The 22,796-nt window shown below is 35.1% G+C and overlaps 1 protein-coding gene across 1 annotated transcript; it reads right to left on the bottom strand.

Moving 5' to 3' along the window:
* Positions 1–828: 828 nt before the first annotated feature.
* LOC123538597 (electrogenic sodium bicarbonate cotransporter 1-like) lies at positions 829–22,706 on the bottom strand. The gene is made up of 19 exons (XM_045322812.2): positions 22,437–22,706; positions 21,859–22,019; positions 21,140–21,322; positions 20,530–20,600; positions 19,740–19,850; positions 19,011–19,145; positions 15,432–15,578; positions 15,036–15,196; positions 14,445–14,619; positions 13,183–13,316; positions 11,634–12,201; positions 11,149–11,262; positions 10,513–10,677; positions 9,188–9,366; positions 8,501–8,573; positions 8,128–8,196; positions 6,789–6,965; positions 6,184–6,294; positions 829–2,698 (listed from the first exon to the last, which is right to left on the bottom strand). The coding sequence occupies exons 1-19, from the start codon at positions 22,697–22,699 to the stop codon at positions 2,219–2,221; spliced, it is 3,477 nt and encodes a 1,158-aa protein (XP_045178747.2). The 5' UTR covers positions 22,700–22,706; the 3' UTR covers positions 829–2,218.
* Positions 22,707–22,796: the final 90 nt, after the last annotated feature.

Here is a 22,796-nt window from a genome sequence, read left to right on the forward strand (position 1 = left end):
ACCAAGAAATTTTGCTTCGTCAACAACGGGTATTTTTGAGCCATTTAGAAAAAGCTCAGGGTCACAGTGTTGTTTCCGTAATTGACAAAAGTGGACACACTGAGTTTTCGATTTAGAAAATTTAAAACCATTTTTCATGGCCCAAGTTTGAAATTTATTCAAACACTGCAATAATTGGCGTTCAATGGTACGCATATTTTTTGAACGATAACATATCAAAAATCATCGACATATAATGAACAGTCTGTACCTGGTAGTAAACATTTCACAATATTATTAATTTTGATGCTAAAATGTGTACAGATAAAATAGAACATTGCGGAAAGCCCTGTTCTTGCTCAAAAGAGTCAGAAAGGGTAGAACCAACACGTACTTTAAAATTGCGATCAGACAAAAAATGTGATATAAATGTTGGAAGACGACCTTTTAAACCAAAGTCGTAAAGGTCATTCATAATACCATATTTCCATGTAGTGTCATAAGCTTTTTCTAAATCAAAAAAGACAGACACTAGATGCTCTTTTTATAACAAATGCATCACGAATAAAATTTTCCAGCCGAACAAGATGATCAGTTGTGCTGCGCTGCTTGCGAAAACCGCTTTGAAAGTTCGTAATTAGGCTTTGCGATTCAGGATACTCAACTAGTCTAGAATTAATCATACGTTCTAGAGTTTTACATAAGCAACTAGTAAATGCAGTCGGTCTATAATTACTGGAGTTTGTGTTATCTTTCCCGGGTTTTGGTATGGAAAAAACTATAGCTTCTCTCTAGGAATCTGGAAAAATATCAGTTTTCCATGTAATATTGTAAATTTCAAGGATGATTCTTGTGGTAAATGTTTTAAAACTTGATAATGAATTTGGTCTGGACCAGCTGCAGTATCGTGACATTTGTCTAGAGAGTCAAGTAATTCTGTGAGCGAAAATGGTTTATTATAATCTTCATCATTATTTGAATCAAAATTTACATGTTTACTTTCTTTAGTTGAATTAATGTTTTGAAAACGTTGATCATAATTATTTGAGGAAGAGTTTTTTGAAAACGTTTCAGCAAAAGTATTGGCAATGTCCTCTTTGGCAGATGCAATAGACTGGTCTGATTTTGTTAAATGAGGAACATTGGAAGGTTTTCCTTTTTCACTTATTTTACGAATCATTTCCCAGAATTTTTTAACCGACGACCTAGAATTAAGTTTAGAGACGTATGAATGCCACGACGTTTTCTTTGCTTGTTTTATAGTTCTGCGAGCTTTTGCTCTCGGAACCTTGACTGATTGTAGATTGTCTTTTGTCGGCCTTATATTAATTTTTAATGGCCGCTTAACGTTTTCGAACAGTGGTCTTACAATCATCGTTAAACCATGGTTTATTTCTAGGTTTACTATTTTTTTAAGTTTTCGGAATGGACTTGTCTGCAATAACGGATAAAATAACAGAAAACCGATCAACAGGATCATTAAAAGTTGTGAAATTCTCCAATGTCGAATCATTTTTACATAAAGACTGATATTGTTGCCAATCAGCTTTATTAATTTAAATAAGATGGATGATCTGACGTTTGTTGACAGATACTTGATAAGATAATCGAAAAATGATCACAGCCATGTAAGTCATCCAGCACCCTCAATTCAAAGTAAAAAAAAAGAGATTGGTTGGCAAATTGATAAACCGAGAGAAGAGTAGTGTCCTGTTGCAGGATGAAGGTAAGTTTTGGATTTATCATTTAATAATCAGAGAGAATTTCTCTCAATAAATGTTTTAATAATTTGACCTCTAGTATTGCTGTCAGAACAGCCCCAAAATTCATGATGACCATTGAAATCTCCCAACAGAATAAAAGTTGATTGATAAGGTGGTCAATTTCTTCGAGATTAAGTTTATATTTTGGAGGTATATATATTGAACAAAATATGATAGGTCGATGCATAGTAAAATGTAATGCAACTAACTGAATAGTAGCATCCAAAACAATTTCTCTATGCGGACATGCATTATTTATTCAAATTGATGCTCCACCAGAAGCTCTTTCTGAACTTTTATTTATAAAGTTATACATTGAATAGTTCTTAAAATATGTGTTGTCACTTTCTTTCAATAAGGTTTCACTATGTAAGTTTAAGAATAAGAATCTTCGTCCTGCATAAATATATGTGGTGCTTCATGTTAACTAAAATCAAAATGTGATTATGCGACAGATGCGAATAAATATAATGCGCCTAAAACTTTGTTATTTCAGAATGACATTCAACTTCTGTGTCATCCGCATCAGACGACTGCTCCTCGTCGCTTACATCAACAATGGTTGCTGGTAACGACATCGACCTATGTTGTCTTCTTTGCCGTTCTACTGGAGGATTTTCGAGTATTCCGGAGGAAACATCTACTGACATTTTCCTTGCAAACAAAAGAGGAGTCGAAAATCTGCGACTATCACCTCCTTGTCTTACTCTACCAATGTCCTGCTTACGCTTGGCCACCATTGAAAGCGACTGTCGTCTGCTTCTGATAACTTCCGGTGTCATGGCTTTTATCCTATCAATGTCAGTCTTGCAGACGAACGTTGCACCTGCTCGTCGTCCAAATGCCTCCCCGCCAGATATTCCGCTAATTTCAGAAAAAAAATTCTTCTCCTCAGTAGACACTGGTGTTTCAGGTTCCTTTACGGGTTCAGGAATGGTTGAAAGTTTATCATGCACCTAAAACGGACAGTTTGATAGATGAGAAAACACTTCCTTAAAGAGGTAAAATAATTCCTTCACTGAAACTACATGTTAGAATTTAAAGTGATGTGTTATTAAATCTGTCATAACCTAAACAATTATAAATTTTTACATTTACTAGTACTGTACAATTAAATATCATAACTAATTTAAAAAAGGTAAAATGATACAAAAAATAAATACAAAAAAAAAAGTGGAAATATTTTCGAAAGTGTTCCAAATGTAAAGAAATTTGCTGTTTTTATTAAATAGCTCATGCATGTCTATATACTTTCCTTTACGTAAATTAATTTTAGATGAAGCTTCCCTGTGAAACGTACCTCGAAAAGGATTGCCTGCCTAATGTTGTAAAAACTTACCTTGACATCAAATAAAGCTTGCCTGCCATTTCCTGATGAAACCTACTTTTATTTCAAATAAAACTTAGCTGTCCTGTGTTACCTAAGAAAACCTACTTTGAATTCAGATAAACCTTGCATGCACTGTGTGCGTCAATAAATCTGACCCGTTTTCAACTAAAGTATGTCTTCATACTTCGTACTTGTAAGATTAATATCAACAATGTATATTCATCTGACCGCCATCTTGAATGCAGTGTGCCCCGTGGCAGTTGCCTTGGTCCGTGGCTGCATCTCACCTATGCTGGAACTCTTTTGGATGTCATTCCAAAATCAATATCAGTCTACGGTTTTGCTGATGATCATACAGCAAATAAAAGCTTTCGTCCTTCATCTGTTTCGATAGAATCACAAGCGATCGGAGATCTTGAAAGGTGCGCAGTTATAATCAATGACTGAATGAATAGAAACAAACTGAAAATGAACACTTTCAAAACTGAATTTATTATGTTTGGTAGCAGACCTCAATTGAACAAATGTTTTACAAATTCCATTAACATTGCTGGTGATGATGTCAAACGTGAAAGCACAATTAGATATCACGGTGAATTTCTTGACGAAACCTTGATCTTTAAAGATCATGTAAATCGCAAATGTCGTACAGCCATGTTGCATTACCTACGAATTAAGAACATCCGAAAATACTTAACAAAAGCAGCCACTGAAATTGTAGTTTTGTCTCTAGTTATTTCACATCTGGATTATTGCAATGTCATACTGTATGGTGTAGCTAACTGTGAGGTGCGTAAGATGCAACGTATTCAAAACATGTGCGCAAAACTTGTCCTTAACAGGAGAAAATTTGATAGTTCTAAACAAGCATTGTATCACTTACATTGGTTGCCGTTGAAAGCAAGAATGAAAGCAAGAATTGAGTTCAAGATATTTTCTTTCATGTATAGCTGTCACACTGGCAGAGCACCTCTGTATTTAACAGAATTGCTTACAGAATATATTCCTAGTAGACAAGGTTTGAGATTGTCTGAAAATTTTGAATGTCGTTATGTTGTAAGTGCAAAACATTCAGTGATAAAGTTTCTGTATTACTGGTCCAAAACTTTGGAATGAACTGCCGTTAGAACTACGCAAACGTAAATCACTTGACACATTAAAAAAATCTTAAGACACTGTATTTCAGAGATTTCGCGGCATTGTTTTGAATTTTTGATAACTGTTTATTATGAGAAAACAGCAGGTGATATTTCTTAAATTTTTTGTAAAAGGTTTTACATTTCAACATTTATATTTCCAAGGTTTGTTTAATTAAACGCACTTGTTGGTAATGCTCTTTGGGCAGGGTAGTGTGTAGTAATTCTTTCTTAAATAGTATATGATGGCACCATTAACCGGGTGTGGGGTGGGGATGGGGGTGTTAAACCTCTATATGCAGCTCGTCTGAGCGTACCATGCGATGCTTTAAGCAATGGTATTCGCAATTGGGGTAAAATGACCTCAAGGAGAAGGGGTGCGGTCATGACTGTTTGTTACAATAAGGCTGTTATTATTATTATTGTCATTATTAATATTGTTATAATAATTATTATTATGTACAACGCCATTTAATATATCATTGTATAAAAATAGGCGTTTAATCAAATTATTCAGTTTCAGTTTCTACCATGTATTACCTTGAGGAAACCAATCTTAATTTAGAATAAAGTGTGTTTTCCATTCAGTGCCCCGAGAACCTACCATTATTTCAAATATTGCTCGACTGTCGCCTTATGAGAACCTGCCTTGATTTCAAGTTAAACTTTTGGCCGAGAACTTCCCTTCAATTAAGATAATGTTTACATGCAGTCTGTTATACTGATAAAAACCTTACTTGATTTCAAATAAAGCGTCTGTTTTCTGTATTACTCCGGAGAACATATTACGGTTTATAATTACAAATACAAAAATAAATATCCAATAGAAAAAAAACACGTTAAAAAAACGCAGTCTCTTCAAACCGTAAGTCTACAGCCGTGTATGTATAACATTATTAAAGTATACGTAAAAGTATCCATATTTCAAAGTTACAGAAAAACGTATGTAGAAGTTATCCACGCCAGGCAAATCCCTTACATACACAACTATAGCAGAATGCAAGGTATGCAGAACACAAAACAATGCTCTTGTAAATTCATACACAAATCAAGCCCTAAGAACTATATATGTATGTACTCAGCGCCTCTGCAGAAAACAGAGAATCAAGTGAAACAACGCTATTGGCCCGACAAAACAAGCCAAGAGACAGTTTTCAAATCTGGCTTCGAGAATTACCTACCTGTTCTTATAGACACTATCAAACAGGAAAGCGTACAGCAAGCATGAGATGAGTGTCAAAACAATATGGTCATAAGTAATTTCATTAAAACGTTGAATAACTTTATAAAATACAATTGGAAGGTTGCCATGACTCGAAAACTTAATGAGTTTGTAAAACTAGATATATTAAAAAGATGCAGTGCTATCCGAAGTGTTAGATCATTCTACTGAATGAACTGGAGCACCTGAAGATTACTGGTATATCCACCGTATGAGAAAACCAAAAAAATATCCACATAAAGAATGTCAGCCAGAAAACATAATGTATGATTGCATGCAAAAATAATGTATGTCTGCGCATCTAGAGAATGGTTGACCATAAAATTTCGTTCATAACAGTATCAAAACAAATCTACGACAATGTGCGCTCTATTTGTTCCCATAGGAGTACAAGTTGCTTGCCTCAAAACTGAAATCACAGACATGACGCATATCATATTCAATAAAAGGTACATTGACACATTTTTATAGTGCTACTAGTAATAAAAGCTTTAAACAAATTACAAAAGATGTGTAGCCTCGGCAAACCTTCCTTGATTATAAAAATAAAGCTTACCTGTCATGAGCGTTACCTAATAAAATATACATTGATTTTATAGGTAAAGTGAGCCTGTAATGTGTTGCACCGAACAACATTCTAAACTTGACTGTCGTGTATTGCCTCAAAATTCGACTTGTCTAAATGAAAAGTACCTGCCTTGCGTTGCCTTGGGAAACCTTGGAATTTCAGACGCGCTTACATGCAAAACCTACCTGACGTTCAAATAAAGCTTGTTGTGCCGGTAGTATGTCATCAAGCCAGCTCAGTTCTCGTTGCGTAAATACCCTGTCTAATGCTTTACGTATAAAGCATATTATCAAAACCTGAAGAGAATGATACTCATGTTTCAAAATCCATTTGCTAACGATCTTCATTTAAAATGTATTTTCTTATGTAACACAAAATGCGAGACGTACGTGAAATTAGAAGAACTTAAATGTTACAGATGGCAAAAAAATAAAAAATAAAACTCGGTGTCTCGAACACGCTTATCCCGAACTTCCGGCTATGCGGGAAAATGTTGAAGTCCAACCAAATTTCGTCTTAACAAATGTTTTTTTTTTTCAATAACATTTTATTAGAAGTAGTAAAATAGCAGATTAAAATAATAGTATTCTTAATACAGTATTCAGAGGTAGGCTGTAACACTTTTACTAATACATCGTACATTCTCTTTTAGTTGTAGGTCTATGTTATGTGCCGACTGGCTATCGGGATAGACAATCGTCATTACATTTAACAACTGTATTGTTATAAATTTATAATTGGTTTGAAAATCGGTATTGTTTGCAGAAATGTATCAAATATTAATGCTTGCCATAAGTGGAAATCCAATGGAGATGACTTTTACACTTTTGACCACCCACAGTACGGCCAAACAAATGACTTGAATCAGAGTGAAGAGATGAACACGTCTGATTGGCACGTTCCGGATGTAGGAATAGTCCGGCTGGTACTTTGTCGGCATGAATATGATAAGAATTCTCTGTATCAACTAAAATTTTAAAAAATTAATATGTATTTCTTTCACTTTATATATAAATTTGAATATATTCATAATTTGTATTCACTAAATACATATACCTATCATTAAATACATAATTCTGCATTTCAATACGTTCTAATCGAAACAGTAATTTGTGTCGTGCATGTGTACTTGAAATGGTAAAATGATCTAATAAGGCTAATTAAGGGGAAATGTGACAGTTGTGTGGGTTTTTTATATAGGCAAAGAAGGAAAAATTTTAACTAGTGGAGAGAATTTTCTTAAACTTTGCATGATCATAGAGCATCATATTAGAAACAAATTTTTGCAAAAACTATTAGGGGTCCCGGTGTTACTTTTTGAGTTATCTGCCCCTGAATACGAGTATTGTTTTTGCTCTTTTAGGTCATTTTCAAGGGCAGATTTCTCTCCGCTAGTTAAAATTTTTCCTTCTTTGCTTATATAAAAAATCCCACACAACTGTCCTATTTCCCCTTAAGCGGAAATTACAGTTTGTATTTTAGCAACCCATGAATGATGTTGATGCCATGTTAAAGTAAAAGCTACTACCGGCATTTAAATTACCCGCTTAAGTCGGAAGTATTTTGTTATTTTATATGCTTGTCACTGTAATACTATGAAGATAGTGCAATAACTGGAGGGTGTGGAATTAATTACGATGTAAGACAATCAGTCCAATTAAAACAATTATAAAATGTAGAGAAGTGAAAACGGAAGCCTAACTTTTTAATTTGTGGACATTTTAATACATGATGAAAGGTTTTGTTTCTATAAAACTCTTACAAAACCTTATAAGCCAAATAGAGTGCCGAACATCATGTACAGACACAGAGTGATCTGGCCAAAGGTACAGAGCAAATAAAAGCTCCCTGAACAGAGAGAGGGAGAAATCCATTAGATACAGACCTGTCCGGCTAACTTAGCCTAACTTTTTGTGAATAGACAGTGGTGTGTAGCACCGATACAAGCGAACCCGTCTTTCCTAGGAAGAACCAAATATTGGCCCCTTAGTTATGTGGGAAACACTTATGAACATCCCAGAAATTCGCAGTGCTTGGACCGGGATTCGAACCCCAAACCGCTTCATATACAGTCTAGTATGTTTCCACTAGACCATCTGGTCACCTTTTATACTTCCGGTTTAACTTACCTGCATGCCAGAAAGGGGAGCTACACCCATATATAAAAATACTCCATAGAGGACTGGCATTGGAATGTGCTGAGAAAGAAAGAAAAAAAATGGTATCACATTTATAACTGTATAAAATTAATAAGTAAATTGTACTCTATAAAATCTAATATATCAAAACCATGATAACATTGTACTTAAATACAGTGTCATCAAAGTATGAGTGAAACAAATGAAAACGAGTCGCTTAAAAATATGAACATAGCGGTCAAGAAAGAACACTCGGGGTTGTTGCTGTAAAAGAGCATTCTACCTCGCCTAAAGAACTTATATAATATTATCGTCAGGTACATGACAGGTAATAATGTGCACAAAAAAAGGCAGATCTACTCACACGTAAAACTGACGTAAACAAAACAGCTAGCCCACTGAAAATACCGACAAGTAATGCTGCCACTCTTTGCTCCCTAAAAATAATATATTATCTGTGTAGTCATGACATAGTCCTTAGCTTTTCAGTTAAAGTAATTTGCCTGTACTGATAGATTTAATATAAATGAAAAGAGATTAATTGGGTTGTTCTGTCAGAAAGAAATTTCTTTCACACTGTCATGCCATTCCATTTAATAAATACGATACAATACAATGCAATGCAATGCAATGCAATCCAATCTTATCCTATCCTATCCTGTCCTATCCAATCAAATTCAGTCAATTCCAATGCAACAGTACAATACAATACAATACAATACAATGCAATAACATGTTTAATATTATTTTGGTTGATAAAATTGTAAAACATATTCTATAAAAAAAGTATATTTTTAAAGCTGACCTTAGAATAAACGAATTTCATGCTAATTTCTCCTAGAAATTTCAACTAAATTTATAAAATACACAACTATTTTTACATGTAAACAGTAAGTATTTTTCAGTTGTATTCATAATGTCTATATTCATTCTCTTATGACCGTTTCTGCCATTTCGCTATTTATCAAAATATTTTGAGTAGACGAGAACATTTAAAATGTCCCCCTCTATCCTAGAATGAGCAGCACAAATAGTTTTCTCATCTCCTTACCGTACACCGAGGAAGACTGGTTTTTCACCGGGAGCAGTACATTCGGATACCTTCCTTAAACTCATGATGTGCGCAAGCGCAGTGACTGTGGCGGCTACGAACCATGGTAACCCTAACACCCCAAGGACTACAACAAGTATTCCAACAATCAACATGTCTAAATGGTATCCTGAACCTTTCTGTCAAAGTAAAAAAAGTGGCAACTTAATATATGAGCCGCGCTATGAGAAAACCAACATAGTGGCTTTGTGACCAGCATGGATCCAGACCAGCATGCGCATCCGCGCAGTCTGGTCTGGATCCATGCTGTTCACTGACCGTTTCTCTAATTGTAATAGGCTTTGAAAGCGAACAGCATGGGTCTTGTCCAGACTGCGCGGATGCGCAGGTTGGTCTGGATCCATGCTGGTCGCAAAGCCACTATGTTGGTTTTCCCATGACACGGCTCAATTATGTATATTGTATTATACTGTTCGAGTTCTTGAATATTTATGAGCGTATAAGTAAACGAACAGTTTGGGCTTTAACACGATTATGTAAGCAGCATGTTAATATTACCGCTTATCCTCATTTAATTACTAGGTATGTATACAAGTCACAAACTTTTAGTAACCTTTCCGCTAACGTAGGGAAGTGTCGATTAGTATCCTTGTCAGCACGGCAGACTTAAGTTAGATATCAAAACAACACCGCAACAAATGGTAATATTGCATACCGATTGTTTTAGTTAATAAAATTGATTAATGTATGCATTTTTTGTAGAACAGATAAATGAAGAGTGCACAGATAACTAATACCTGTATACCTCAATCAGTTAATCATTATACATATGTACCTTAATTCCGTGTTTCTAATTTTTGTTAAATTACCAATATGTGCATGCAGCTGCTACAAACTGTCGAATAATCGGTACTATGTAGACGCTAAATTTTACACTTACTCAGTATATTTAATCGTACGGATAAGGTATGGACCCCGCCATATAGATCACTACAGTAGTAAATCGATTGAGTACGGGCCTCTGCGACCTAGATCACTACAGAAATAAGGCAAGGTACGGACCTCCTCACCTAGATCAGTACATGAATAAGGCGAGGTACGGATCTCGGCAACCTAGATCACTACATAACTAAGGCGAGGTACGGATCTCGACAACATAGGTCACCGTATGAATCAGTTAGAAAAGGACCTCAGTGCCTTAAATCACTCCAGAAATAAGGTAACGTACAGACCTATGAATAGTGAGGTACGGGCCTCGGTGACCTAGATCATTTTAATAATAAGATTAGGTACGGATCTTGGTGACCTGTATCACAGCTATTTACCTTCAATTGGTTCTCTTTTCTATTTACAATAACAGCTGTGATTTGCTGGTCCATGAAAATGAGAATGGTTTCTAGTATTGCCGGAAGTGCACTAACTAGTATCACCCACCATGGGTTTTTGTCACTTATCGGGTTGATAAACCAAGATCGTCCAGGTCGTGTTGGCTACAAAAAAAAGTTCACGATGTTAATGCTGTTTATGACTGACAGGGTAGTCACTGCACTATAGAGACGTTCTCTATATTATATAAATTTGATGAAATATTCATCCAACTGTTGAATGAAAGAAAACTAATTAGGTACAGAATGCTAAGGAAAGTGTTCATGAGTGGTAACGAGGCTCTCTCGAGTTACCGAGTTACAGCGTTAACAGTTATCCGAGAGCCGGATATTCCAATCTGAACCTAAAACCAGTGTTGGTATCTTTTTCTTGCGTACATACGAAAATATTTGACAAAAGAGACGACTTTAATTTACTTGGTGACGATGTACCCCGTTTCACGTCTTAAGAGGTTTATGTTTGACAGCTAACAAAACTGAAGAGATTAAACTGGTTTATGAGAAGATGGACTATAATTTCCCAGAATGGGCGCGAGAACTTACCTTACTAGTGGGAGTCTACTATATTAACTATACCTTGAATTCTGCAGGTACATGCAGTTTTGGTGTCGGTAAATCGCACACAGCATCAATCACAACCATGATGACTATTGAAATCAGGACAGCAAAGTCACTAACATTTTGTCGAATCTAAAAGTATATCTAGCAAATTTGAAACAGAGAAGATTTAGTGCACTTTCTCCTATTTCAACGCGATTATACACAAGCTTTGGCAATATAGCTTCTGCTTATGTGATAAACATTAAGGTAGTTCTATACGTTTGATAAACCTGAAGTGATGGCATAACTACCCTATTTTTTAATTGCTGACTTTTCTATTAAAGTATATTCTGAAGGTTTGAAATTTCAAAGTTTAATCAAATTCTACATTTTAGAAAAACATCCACGTGAACGTGCAGAACTACCTTAAATTCTAAAGAATATCCTTAAATGATACACCGTTTTAGACAATAGATATGGAAACTGAGATACGGAGACTGTACAAATGTACATGAACTTACAAACATTGGAAAGAACAGGCTTTCTCTGAAATGCACAAGCACGGTTGCAAGGAAGTATGTTCCAAAGAAAAGAAGTAACGAGAAAAAGAAAACATCCGGTATGTATGCACTCTCACATGAATCACTGGAAGTGACTCCTCCAAGACGCAAACATTCAGACTCGTATTCTGATACAGATTTAGTAGCTGGTTCCATCGTTGTACTAGACATCCCAACACTGGTGAGATTCACACTGACACTGTCCCGAATGTTCGTAGTTACTTGTGTGGAAGTTACACTATTGTTGAGATTGAGATTTTTCTTAGTACAGTCGTTAATTACACAGAGACATCCTATGTAATTAGAAGGGGGACTGAAATGAACTGGAGAGTCTTTCTGAATCTCGAAGGTTTTCTTGAAAGCTTCGTAGATGAATATCAAGGCGATCAGGCATGCAAAGCTTTCCTCTGTAAATCTTGTAATGTATCGAACAAGAGCACTAAGGTCAAGGGCGACAATCAGTAGTATAAAGAAACCAGTCCAGAATCCAACCCAAGCACGGAATGGTAGAAAATCCCACCCTTGATCACTACAATAAAAGGGGAAACACAATAAATTCAATTTGGCTGCATGTTAAACGGCGAATGAAGCATGAAATAAGGACTATAATAAATATACACTCTTTCTTACAAAGGGTCTTGGGTTCATATGATACAGAGTACTACTGAGAAGTAAAGCAATGATGTATGAAGTAATCTATCTAAACAATATCTAAGGGGCCTCCGTGGCCGAGTGTTTAAGCTCGCTGACGTCAAATCACTTGCCCCTCATCGATGTGGGTTCGAGCCTCACTCGGGGCATTGAAATTTTCATGTGAGGAAGCCATCCATCTGGCTTATGGACGGTCGGTGGTTCTATCCGGGTGCCCGCTCGTGATGAAATAATGCACTGAGGGGCACCTGGGGTATTTCATCGAAGTTGCAAAGTCGCAATTAGACCTAAATCCAACAGCAACAACAAAAAAACCCATCTAAACGATATCACTCATGCCAATGTTAAATAGTTGGCAGTTAAGGAGCACTCGGCACGTTAACTGTCCGCCGTCAAATAACTAAAGTACTGTTGAAAACAACGCTCAACCCCGAAAAAAGCACTATAAAATAGTTCTCTATCACAGCTCCAGGTAAAACCATACTTATATCCAAAAGTTTTAACTGTCGGCATAGTCTTTTCTGCTATTGATCTATGACAATAGTTAACACCTTCTATAAACTTGAGACAATCTGCCAATATAACAAGTATTATTTTACCAACATGATAAGAAAGAAACACTTTACTTAAGGCGTAGGGCTTAAAACACAAAGTGTGTTAAATGTTTCAATATGTCTGAAATGATAAATACTACTGTAACAGAAATTAATTATAATTACATAATTGTACTTAAGAACTGCTGATGTTATCAATAACTTTAGCACTCGATTACAGCTGATTACGGATTACGATTTCTGTAGTTGTTTTACTAAAGTACTTTATTTTGATATAGGAACATAAAAAAGCCAACTTAACATACTGGCAAAACGTGTACAGGACTCCTTCTAAGACAAGCATAGGACCAGTGCTTCCCAGAATGTTCAACGGTTGTCCAGAGCATAAAGCAAACAATACTCCGGAAACAGCTGCCGACAGAACACACTCCATGGTACCCTAAATGTATTTACTAATTTACTCAAAGAATGCTTAAACTCCTATTTACACAAAGACATACAATAGTTACAGTTTGTTTAAACTCTGTTGTATTCTACATGTATTTACTTATCAAGTATTTGTAGAATTATTTAATTCCGATGTATCCTAAATGTTTTGACTCAAACAATATCTTATAGAGTGTTTACACCATATTGTATTCAATATGTATTTACTTATACAATATGTATACATATTTTAAACTCTGTATCTTTACTGTATTGATTTAAACAACATTTTACAAATGTTTAAACACCATTGGAACCTGAATGTATATACTCAAACACAATTTTATAGAGTGTTTAAATACCACTGTATCCTAAATGTATTTACTCATACAATTTGTATAAAATGTTTAAACTCCAGTGTATCCTAAATGTATGTACTCAAACAATATATCATAGAGCGTGTAAACTCTATTCTATTCTAAAAATACTTACGTGTACAATATGTACACAGATTGTAAAATGTAATGTATCCTAAATGTTTTGACTGAAACAATATTTTATAAAATATTTAAACACCACTGGAACCTGAATGTGTTTACTCAAACAATGTTTTATAGACTGTTTAAACATCATTGTATCCTTAAAGTATTTACTTATGCAATATGTACAACGATGTCGAATTCGAATGTATCCTGAACGTATTGACTCAAACATTTTCATAAAATGTTAAACGCAATTGTAATAAAATGTTTAAACACGGTTGCATCCTAAATGCATTTACTAAGACAATATTCATTGTACCTCAAACCATGTTCAATGATTAAATTCCAATGTATTCTAAATGTATTCACTCAAATTATTTTCATATCATGCTTAAACTCAAATGTATACTAAATGTATTAACTTAAACTATGTTTGTAGAATGTACACCAGAACAGTTGCTTGCTACATTCACTGCTTGTTTATATAGTTTAAACGCTTTCACTTAATATCAAATTAAATAATTTATAACATATTGTTTCTATTTATAACAACTCAGTTTATAGAACAGGAAATCTTTTACCAATAGAACAGAACATTTTACAACTAAAGGGAATATATGATAAACAAATAGTGTTTAATTCTAAGTCTAAGATGTTACCATATAGTTGTCCGTAGCTTGTCCAAGTAGACCACCAAAGGTAACGTTCGGGGTCAAGGTCGCCAGGAAGAGAAAGAAGAAGGATGCAATACACTGTATGTGAAAGGCATCTTTGAAATCACTCTTGTAATACGGAATCTTTCTTTTAATGTCTTGTAGCAAACCTCCAAATAATCTGAGAGAAAAAGCTCCTCAGTCATTGTCGGCGGTAAATTTGACAATTGTCCCATTGTTTACAATGCCAATATTGTTACTTTTTTATCTTGCCTTAAAACTTGCATAATGCGCCAACATTTGCATTTATTAATATCAAAATCAACATACTACACGTTACGCTTGTTTGCAATTGGTTATATTGGCAGTAGTTCACATCAACCATGATTCAAATAGTTTTGGTTTACATTGACCATGATTCAAATAACGCGATAATTTACGGGTAATTTAATTACTATGAATGATTTTCACCAAACTCTCTATCTATTAAATATTGATTTAATTAGTTTATTATATTTTGCATATTCCTATAACTGTTAAAAAACTTAATGAATAAAGGCATGCTCGATTCTACTCCCGAATGTACTGAATGTTTACCTGCCTGTCCGTTTTAGAGTTTGGTCTACCTGACTCTCTTCCTCAGTTCGGTCTACATGACTCTCTTCTTCTTTTGTACTGTTTTCTGACTTTTTGTCAGTCTTTTCCAGAGATAGTTTGCTATTACTGGAAGTCAAAGGTCCGGGAGTTTTTCTGTAATGCTTAATAAATCATTTATGTATAATTCCATTTGCATTTTGTAAAATGAAAATGCAACAATTATATTGACTGCAAAATTATTTTTATTATTGGTAATGGTTGCTACATATATGGTATTCTATCGACTTTTGTTGTGAGCATGACTTTTAACTTGTATAATCGCTATGTATTCGCAATTACATCTTTAAATATATCACTCCTAAACATAAATGAACACAACAGTTTGTGACGTTTTACCTGTGGCGGCAGTTCTTCCGGAGGTTCTATTCTTGTCGATGGGTCCCAGACACCTGGCGGTAGTACTGTAAGGTGCAGAGAAAACTCCTGTATTCCACATAATAAGTCAGTCCTATCCTTACATCTGTATGCTACACAACGGAATATCTGTGAACACAATATTTTTGTACTAGATTTATCACTAAATACAAGGACAACAATCTAATATGATCACGTCAAAAGAATACAGCCCCACTCAGCCAGACCAATTTAAAATGAAACGCTGAAGAAATGTTTATATGGATATTTTCATTATAGATATGTACACTAATGTACATAGACAAATCAAAACATATGCCGCATATTTCTCCAACAACTTCGAACGTTCCTCACATACTCTAAATGAATAGTGAAAAAGTATAGTGTTCTAGAATGTTTTGAACGAGTGTGGACTGCTCTAAATGAAACATAGTGCAGAAAGAAACGTCACATAATAAATGCGACAATGGAATGTAGATATTTGTTTCCAATCCCTATGGACACCTTTCATACGACTTGCTATCAAAGCAGAACATTATTTTAGTCCTCTAACAACAATTAGAACACTACTATAGTCATCTAAGAACACTGTTCAACACAGAGTATGTCAAAGAAATATAATCTTGGACAACATGAACAGCACAAATAAAGAATAACAGTGAAAACTGTCTAAAACTTTATAAAAAGAAAAGGCGTGACGGGAAAGTGAACGGCGACCAGCGAAATGAAATGCAAAAGAAAACCCTGTACACTGTTTGTACACATGTGTATCGAAATCGGAACGTCAGCGCGTTCTGATGTTTAAAACAATGACATGTAGCAACGTCATTATCGCAGCGAAAAGGTGCTGAATCAATTTCAAGACGATTGATATGTAAAGAAATTATGGCATTATTTATGCATAATGCAAAACAAATGATACGTTAAGTTTCAAATTTGTGTAAAATATGTTAGATGAAAATACCAATATAAAAATCAAGTGAAGGTATATAATAAAAAGTTAATAACGGCTGGTTGTATCTTCTAGCCATAATGGCACACCTAGTTTCATGGTGGTCCTCGGGCAATTATTGTAGCAAGAAGGCACAACCAAGACGTATATTAATGTCTTAATAAAAAAAACGTGGACCAGTAATGACAATCTGCGATTTCCGTTCATTTACGTATAATCCATGCGCGAGTTTGGTTTTCTACGATAGTTACGGAAATACATGTATTTATAATTTTAAAACGACATAAACGGCCGAACGATGCCAAAAACAGCATAGGATAATACGAAATCCCGAATGTCATTAAAAGGTCGATCACCTTAAAGATTTGTTACCGCAGTTGAACCCCACTATTGAGACTAGCTGCGGTTCTTTTAAAAAGCGTTCTTAAATTTTGTGAAATAAAAAGATCGGAATTTCTTTCAAATGTTGTTTAAAACTTCTGCGTAATTGTTTGGCTGTAGAGTTTTATGTAATTAAGATATAAAAACGATACTGAAATGCTATTTAATTATTATTATTAAATATTAATTTTGGAAAAAATGTTCTTTACCTGAATATCTTGATAATAAGTATTTAAAACTTACAAGATGCATGAACATGTAATTTGCATTTTAGCTACGTAGACATAAAATGTATGTAAAACTGTTTACGTCTGATGTAAGAGTAACTACTTTGAGTTGTTTTTGCCAGTCATAAGACATTCATACATACGTTTAATTAACTTCAACATCAAGCAAATAACTATAAAGTAGATCTACCAGATCTTTATCTGGATGTACCGCAACCGTAAACGTTTTTCAGTTACAAAACTGCTAAATCGCTATTTGTAAAACTGCTAAATCGCTATTTGAGCCGTGCCATGGGAAAACCAACATAGTGGGTTTGCGACCAGCATGGATCCAGATCAGCCTGCGCATCCGCGCAGTCTGGTCAGGATCCATGCTGTTCGCTAACAGTATCTCTTATGCCAACAGGCCTTGAAAGCGAACAGCTTGGATCCTGACCAGACTGCGCGGATGCGCAGGCTGGTCTGGATCCATGCTGGTCGCAAAGCCACTATGTTGGTTTTCTCATGGCACGGCTCATTTGTAAAACTGTTAACTTCAGAAGATTGTTTACTTAGATAGTAATATCATATTGAAATGCACTGATTTGTTTTGATTACCATAATGTATTAACATGTGTACAGGTGACAAAATAATATTCCTTTACTAAATAAGAAATTAATGCAATTTAAAGTTAGGCCAATAGTTGTATCAAGAACTTAAAGAACGCCAAACCTTAGAAAGAAAGACGTTTCAACATGAAAATGAACAGCATATATAACAGATATATTATTCTATAAAACAATTGCAATTATTTAATATATGTCTTAAATTCCAAAAACGACGGCATGAAAGGCGATTCTTCCGAAAAGTTACTGTCTGTAAAAGTGACCGTTGGAGTTTTCCAGCATAAGGTATCAGCGGAATGAATGACATTTGAGTGCTTTAGAAAGACATAGTCTCTCTCTAGTGACTCTAGCGCGTTGGTCTTCGGTAAACAGGAATACAATTTCAAAAAATAGTAAATTTACATAATGTGTTATTTTTAGAACGATCAATTATTTTGAGAACGAATTAGTACTTATTGACCTATTTTCAAGATGCGAGAGATTAAATAAAAATGTACTGTCTGTTCCTTCCCAAAATCGTTGATATGACTCCTATAGACAATACCATAACACAAGTGATACGCGATTCTATAAATTTACTGTTATCGACAAAAAAGGGTGTAGAGGAAGTAACGTGTAATCTCATTGGCGTCGGCAGTGCATTTGAGATTGATAATTGCTACAGTAAAGCATAATATGGATTAGATTACATCTTATATGCTGCTAAAAGAGGTTATCATAAAAAGCTGCAGATAAGGTTTTTTGGGGGGTTAAAGTCACACCGACACAGTTATAGGTCACATTCCTACTTTTCCTGTTAGAGGAAGAACCGAGGTGCCTCTCCGGGAATTATTTTATCACAAGTGGGCACCTGGGAAGAACCAACGACCCTCCGACCACTTGGATGGCATTCTGACATGAAGAATTATTCGCCCAAACTTTTGTTCCAACTCACATTGATGAGGGGAAATTGATTTGAAGCTAGCGATCTTAACCACTCGGCTATGGAGGCCCAGGAGACATATATACATTGTAAGTATCCAGCAATTATTTTTATTTGTTGTACGTTCTACCTATATATTATCACTCGCATGTCGTACTCACATACCTACACCGGTGAACACTTCTGTCATATACAACTTTTACCTCATCGGGACATACTTCAGCCAATGGCATATAAAAACTTTAATCTCTAGGGTAAACATACGTCATCGGTAAATATTAAACTGATAAAATTCCTCGTCGGTGAACACTGAACCCGTGTAAACACATTTAACATATCGGTAAACATTGTTCCTTGCGAAAACATTTACCTCATACGTAAACACTTAACTCATATTAAAGATTTTTCCTCATCGGTGAACACTGCACCTATGTGCAAACGTTTACCTAATGCATTCATATAAAAACTTATACCTCATCGGTGAACATTGCACCCATACATCGACTCATCTCAGCGCAATGCCCAAGGTATTGCTTCGGACCCAGCACAATAAACATAAATTTTGTATGAAGATCAACCTCAGTGATGTAACCAAGGTTACAGGGATCCTAAAATGTTAAAAGATGTGTTCCAGATAACTTGGATCTATGTGTATTAAAATCACAAACCAATGTGTTTGATATGACAAGCATGAGAACGTTTTACTATGTAGTTAACCTGATACACCTAATAAAAATTGAAATATTGAGATGTCGAAACAATTTGTCAAACATGAGACGAAGATATTCATTACTCGAATGATATGGATAATGCTATATAATGGATATAGAGAAATAAATTAACAAGTGTAAAATATACTAAATTCTGTGAAATCATTTTGTTTCGCGGGTACGATACTTCGTGAGATTGAACTAACCTGTTAATTCGTGGGGTTATGACTTCGTGGATTTCAACTTCTGAATATAAAACGAGTGGGAATTCTACTTGTTCGTTGAGAATTAATTTCGTGGTTTGACTCCACTACGAAAACCACGAAAATTAATGAATTCACAGAATCTATAGCTACTGATTCCTTGTTGAGTGATTTTTGCGTAATTTTGATCGATGAAATAAATATTTATTCAAATGTGTAAATCTTGCCTCTTCTTCTTTATTGTGTGTAAACAAAATCAACTTTCTCTATAAAATTCTTTTCAGTTTACCTTGGTTCGTATAAAAGCTGCAGTAATTCTGTCCAGGTCATTTATCTCGCCAACAAGCAGATTGACAACTTGTGATCCTGCAGGAACATGTCTCATTAAATTCTTGTTCAGCTAAAACGATAGAATAATACATGTATTAGTACTAATTTTCTGTCTCTCGAGGATGTTACTGTGCAAATTTCAAGACTTTTTTTCTATTTTGGACGGATGCCCTTTTTCAAGAATATTTTAGTTACTATTATTTCATGGCCATTCCTTAACCTATGCCCTATTACTTGATTTTAGAAGGTTACGGGTTTCAATTTTCTGCGCAGTAGTCCCAATTCCTGCATCACATGCGCATGATGAATGACTTTCTATCTTACAGTTGCGGAAAACATTCGCCTCGTCTGAAATTCACCTTTTTACTTCCGGAGTTTTGTAACTAACTGACCGGGTCGAATGGGTTCTCTAGTTGTTTGTTTTCAGGGGATATACTAATGTTCAAGCAACCAGCTCTGTTAGTTTCAATTCCGCCTGATATGACAGGGCGGATGCACGTTCAACTATTCATGATATATCTTTAACTTCCTGTTATCTTTTAAGGTGATTTTATATATGTAACGGTTGGGCTTCATTCATGGATTTAGGGTCTGTCAGTCACGTGATGATCTAATTACAAATTACACATGTCATTCACGTGATGTTCTAAGTTATAAATAACATCTGTCAGTCACGTGATGTTACAATTATTAATTACATGCCAGTCATGTTATGTTCTAATTTTAGATTACACATGCATATTGATCACCTCTCCTAGAGCCAACGAATGAAAGTCCTGACTGCTGCTTTTCGGCAATGAATCAAAACTGTCATATGCCTCTGAAACAAGACATATTTTATAACAATTTATGTCATATGGCAGTAAAAATTATGAGAGAAATTCCAGAATAATCAAAATAATTGACGCTGTTCTGCAGTGCTTCAGTCTCTTGTGAATTACGTACTCAGTATTGTAGATACGTATGAAAAGTAAAAGATAACAAGAATCGTTAACATGTAATAGGACATATGCTAATAATCTAAAACCAGAAACGGTATACACTGTTAGATAAAGGGTAGTTACTAATGGTCAGTTTACAGAAAGGCCTACACCCATCAGAAGTTACTTACAAAGTATATGTCGTTCATATCTATACCTATAGCGCATTGTACACTGGACTATTTAAGAAGAATAAAAGGCGATGGCTAGCCAGTCACAGCGTTCAGTTTTCAATTTGTTTAAAACACATTTCAGACTTATATATTATTATTGATTACGATACAATAATGAGATGTTAAGAATAGTCACACCCGTAGAACAGATTATCCGTATATGCCGTCATATTTATATAGTAACGTATATAACGTATATAACGTACCGTTCATATAGTTCTGTTCTTGTTGCGTTTTGTACAAGTTTGCCGAAGATGAATTCCTCTTCTTCAAATCACTCCTTCTTGTATGATGTTGAAATTTGTGTCGTTTTAACAAGATTACAGTAAGATGATCTTTCATAAAAGCTACAGCTGGTCTTTCCTTTATCCATGCATCAGTGACTTCGTCTGTATAAACAAGGTAATACTAGGAGGAAGCTACATGTTTAATTAATTATCAGTGCCTCTACCACACCACCTCCTGTATCAGAATTTATAACACACTCTTTTACAAGTTTCAATGCAACCTGAAACGTCAATATTTATCTTTATTGGCGCTCACATTTCATATCGTGATTGTGACGTCATTTATCAAGTTAGTATAATGTATGTCATCTTAAAAGGCAATATTTTCAATTTTACTCGGGCTTAATAACAAAATCGTATCATCTATATAACAGGCATATGATTATTAGATTTACATCGACAAGTATGAACTCTTTCTTTCGCGTCTTAACATTGCGCTCATTAAGTCGCGAAAAGATTTTGATGCTGAACTCAAACATACCTTTATATGTCGACCGTTAATGGAACTCTTACAAGCTTATATAACGTTCCGTCGGGAAATTCTGAATTCAAATACGGGGATTAGCTGTTTTACCGAAATATTTCAGTTTTATAATTTTACAGCAAAAAGTATATAATAACAAATTTCATTCCATTACCTGCTATTTCCCCCATAGTTCTAGCGTTGCTGTCCAGAATAACTGGGCACGTTGACAGTATATTTTGCAGGTCTTGTAATGCTTCCATCCTCAGAGAAGCCACGTGCGGCTTGGACCATCTGTGACCGCCCTCTTCAACTGCCTCCTCATAACGTATCCACCTGAAAAATACTTGTAAAACTTGATAATACAGAGCAGGAGTCCTCACTTATGTAAGGACGTTGCCATAGGATCATCTAGTGGCAAGAAACATACAATGTATGTAAACTACTGATATACAATATATCATTATCAGGAATAATTGAGGGTGAGGAGCTGAAAAAATACGAATACTGTTTGTTAAGAAAGAATCCTATTGTAGCAAGTGCCAAAAAATAACTATACATGTTTGTATTTACAAATTCAAGGACATGATATCAACATATTTTTATCTGTGTTCGAGTCGTGTGTCACAACACAAACGTAACAACATTCCTTGCCTTTAAATACAAATACAAATAAACTTGCCGTTACAAAGACATACAAACCAATTTGCGATACATATTAACTAATGTTTATTGCCTAAACATTGCCGTTACCTTGCCATTTCCTGCCAAACCAAATCATTTTTATACGTTCGCAGCATGTCCATCTGACAAAACAGGGTCTTGCAATCGAAACTGTCGTTAACTAGCGTTGCCACACGCTCCGTGGCAAGTTCCGCAGCTGCGAAGTATTCGTTGAACAGATTTGAGGAGTCCATCGGTTCATCTGATGGCGTCATTATGAAAGGTGTGTTTCCGCTGTCTGATTCGGTGTCCTGGATCTCTATGCTCAGAGGATTGGATAAACAATCGTTCATTGTGCTAAAATAGAAATAGTTCGTGCAATATATATTGTAACTTCGTTGTTTTTTCCCGGATACTTCGAAACCACTGTTTGCGTCTGGTCCCGGCCAA

The sequence above is a fragment of the Mercenaria mercenaria genome, chromosome 18, assembly GCF_021730395.1.
Source record: "Mercenaria mercenaria strain notata chromosome 18, MADL_Memer_1, whole genome shotgun sequence".
In the NCBI taxonomy this organism is placed as follows: Eukaryota; Metazoa; Mollusca; class Bivalvia; order Venerida; family Veneridae; genus Mercenaria; species Mercenaria mercenaria.

What these genes read in the sequence shown, in the direction of transcription:
- LOC123538597 (XM_045322812.2), bottom strand. Translation starts at nt 22,699, where the DNA reads ATGAACGATTGTTTATCCAATCCTCTGAGCATAGAGATCCAGGACACC. An exon ending in AAGCTACGGACAACTATATG is followed by an intron (nt 13,317 to 14,444) that starts GTAACATCTTAG and finishes AAATACATTTAG; the next exon opens with GGTACCATGGAGTGTGTTCT. An exon ending in AAGCTTTATTTGAACGTCAG is followed by an intron (nt 2,699 to 6,183) that starts GTAGGTTTTGCA and finishes TGTCCGTTTTAG; the next exon opens with GTGCATGATAAACTTTCAAC.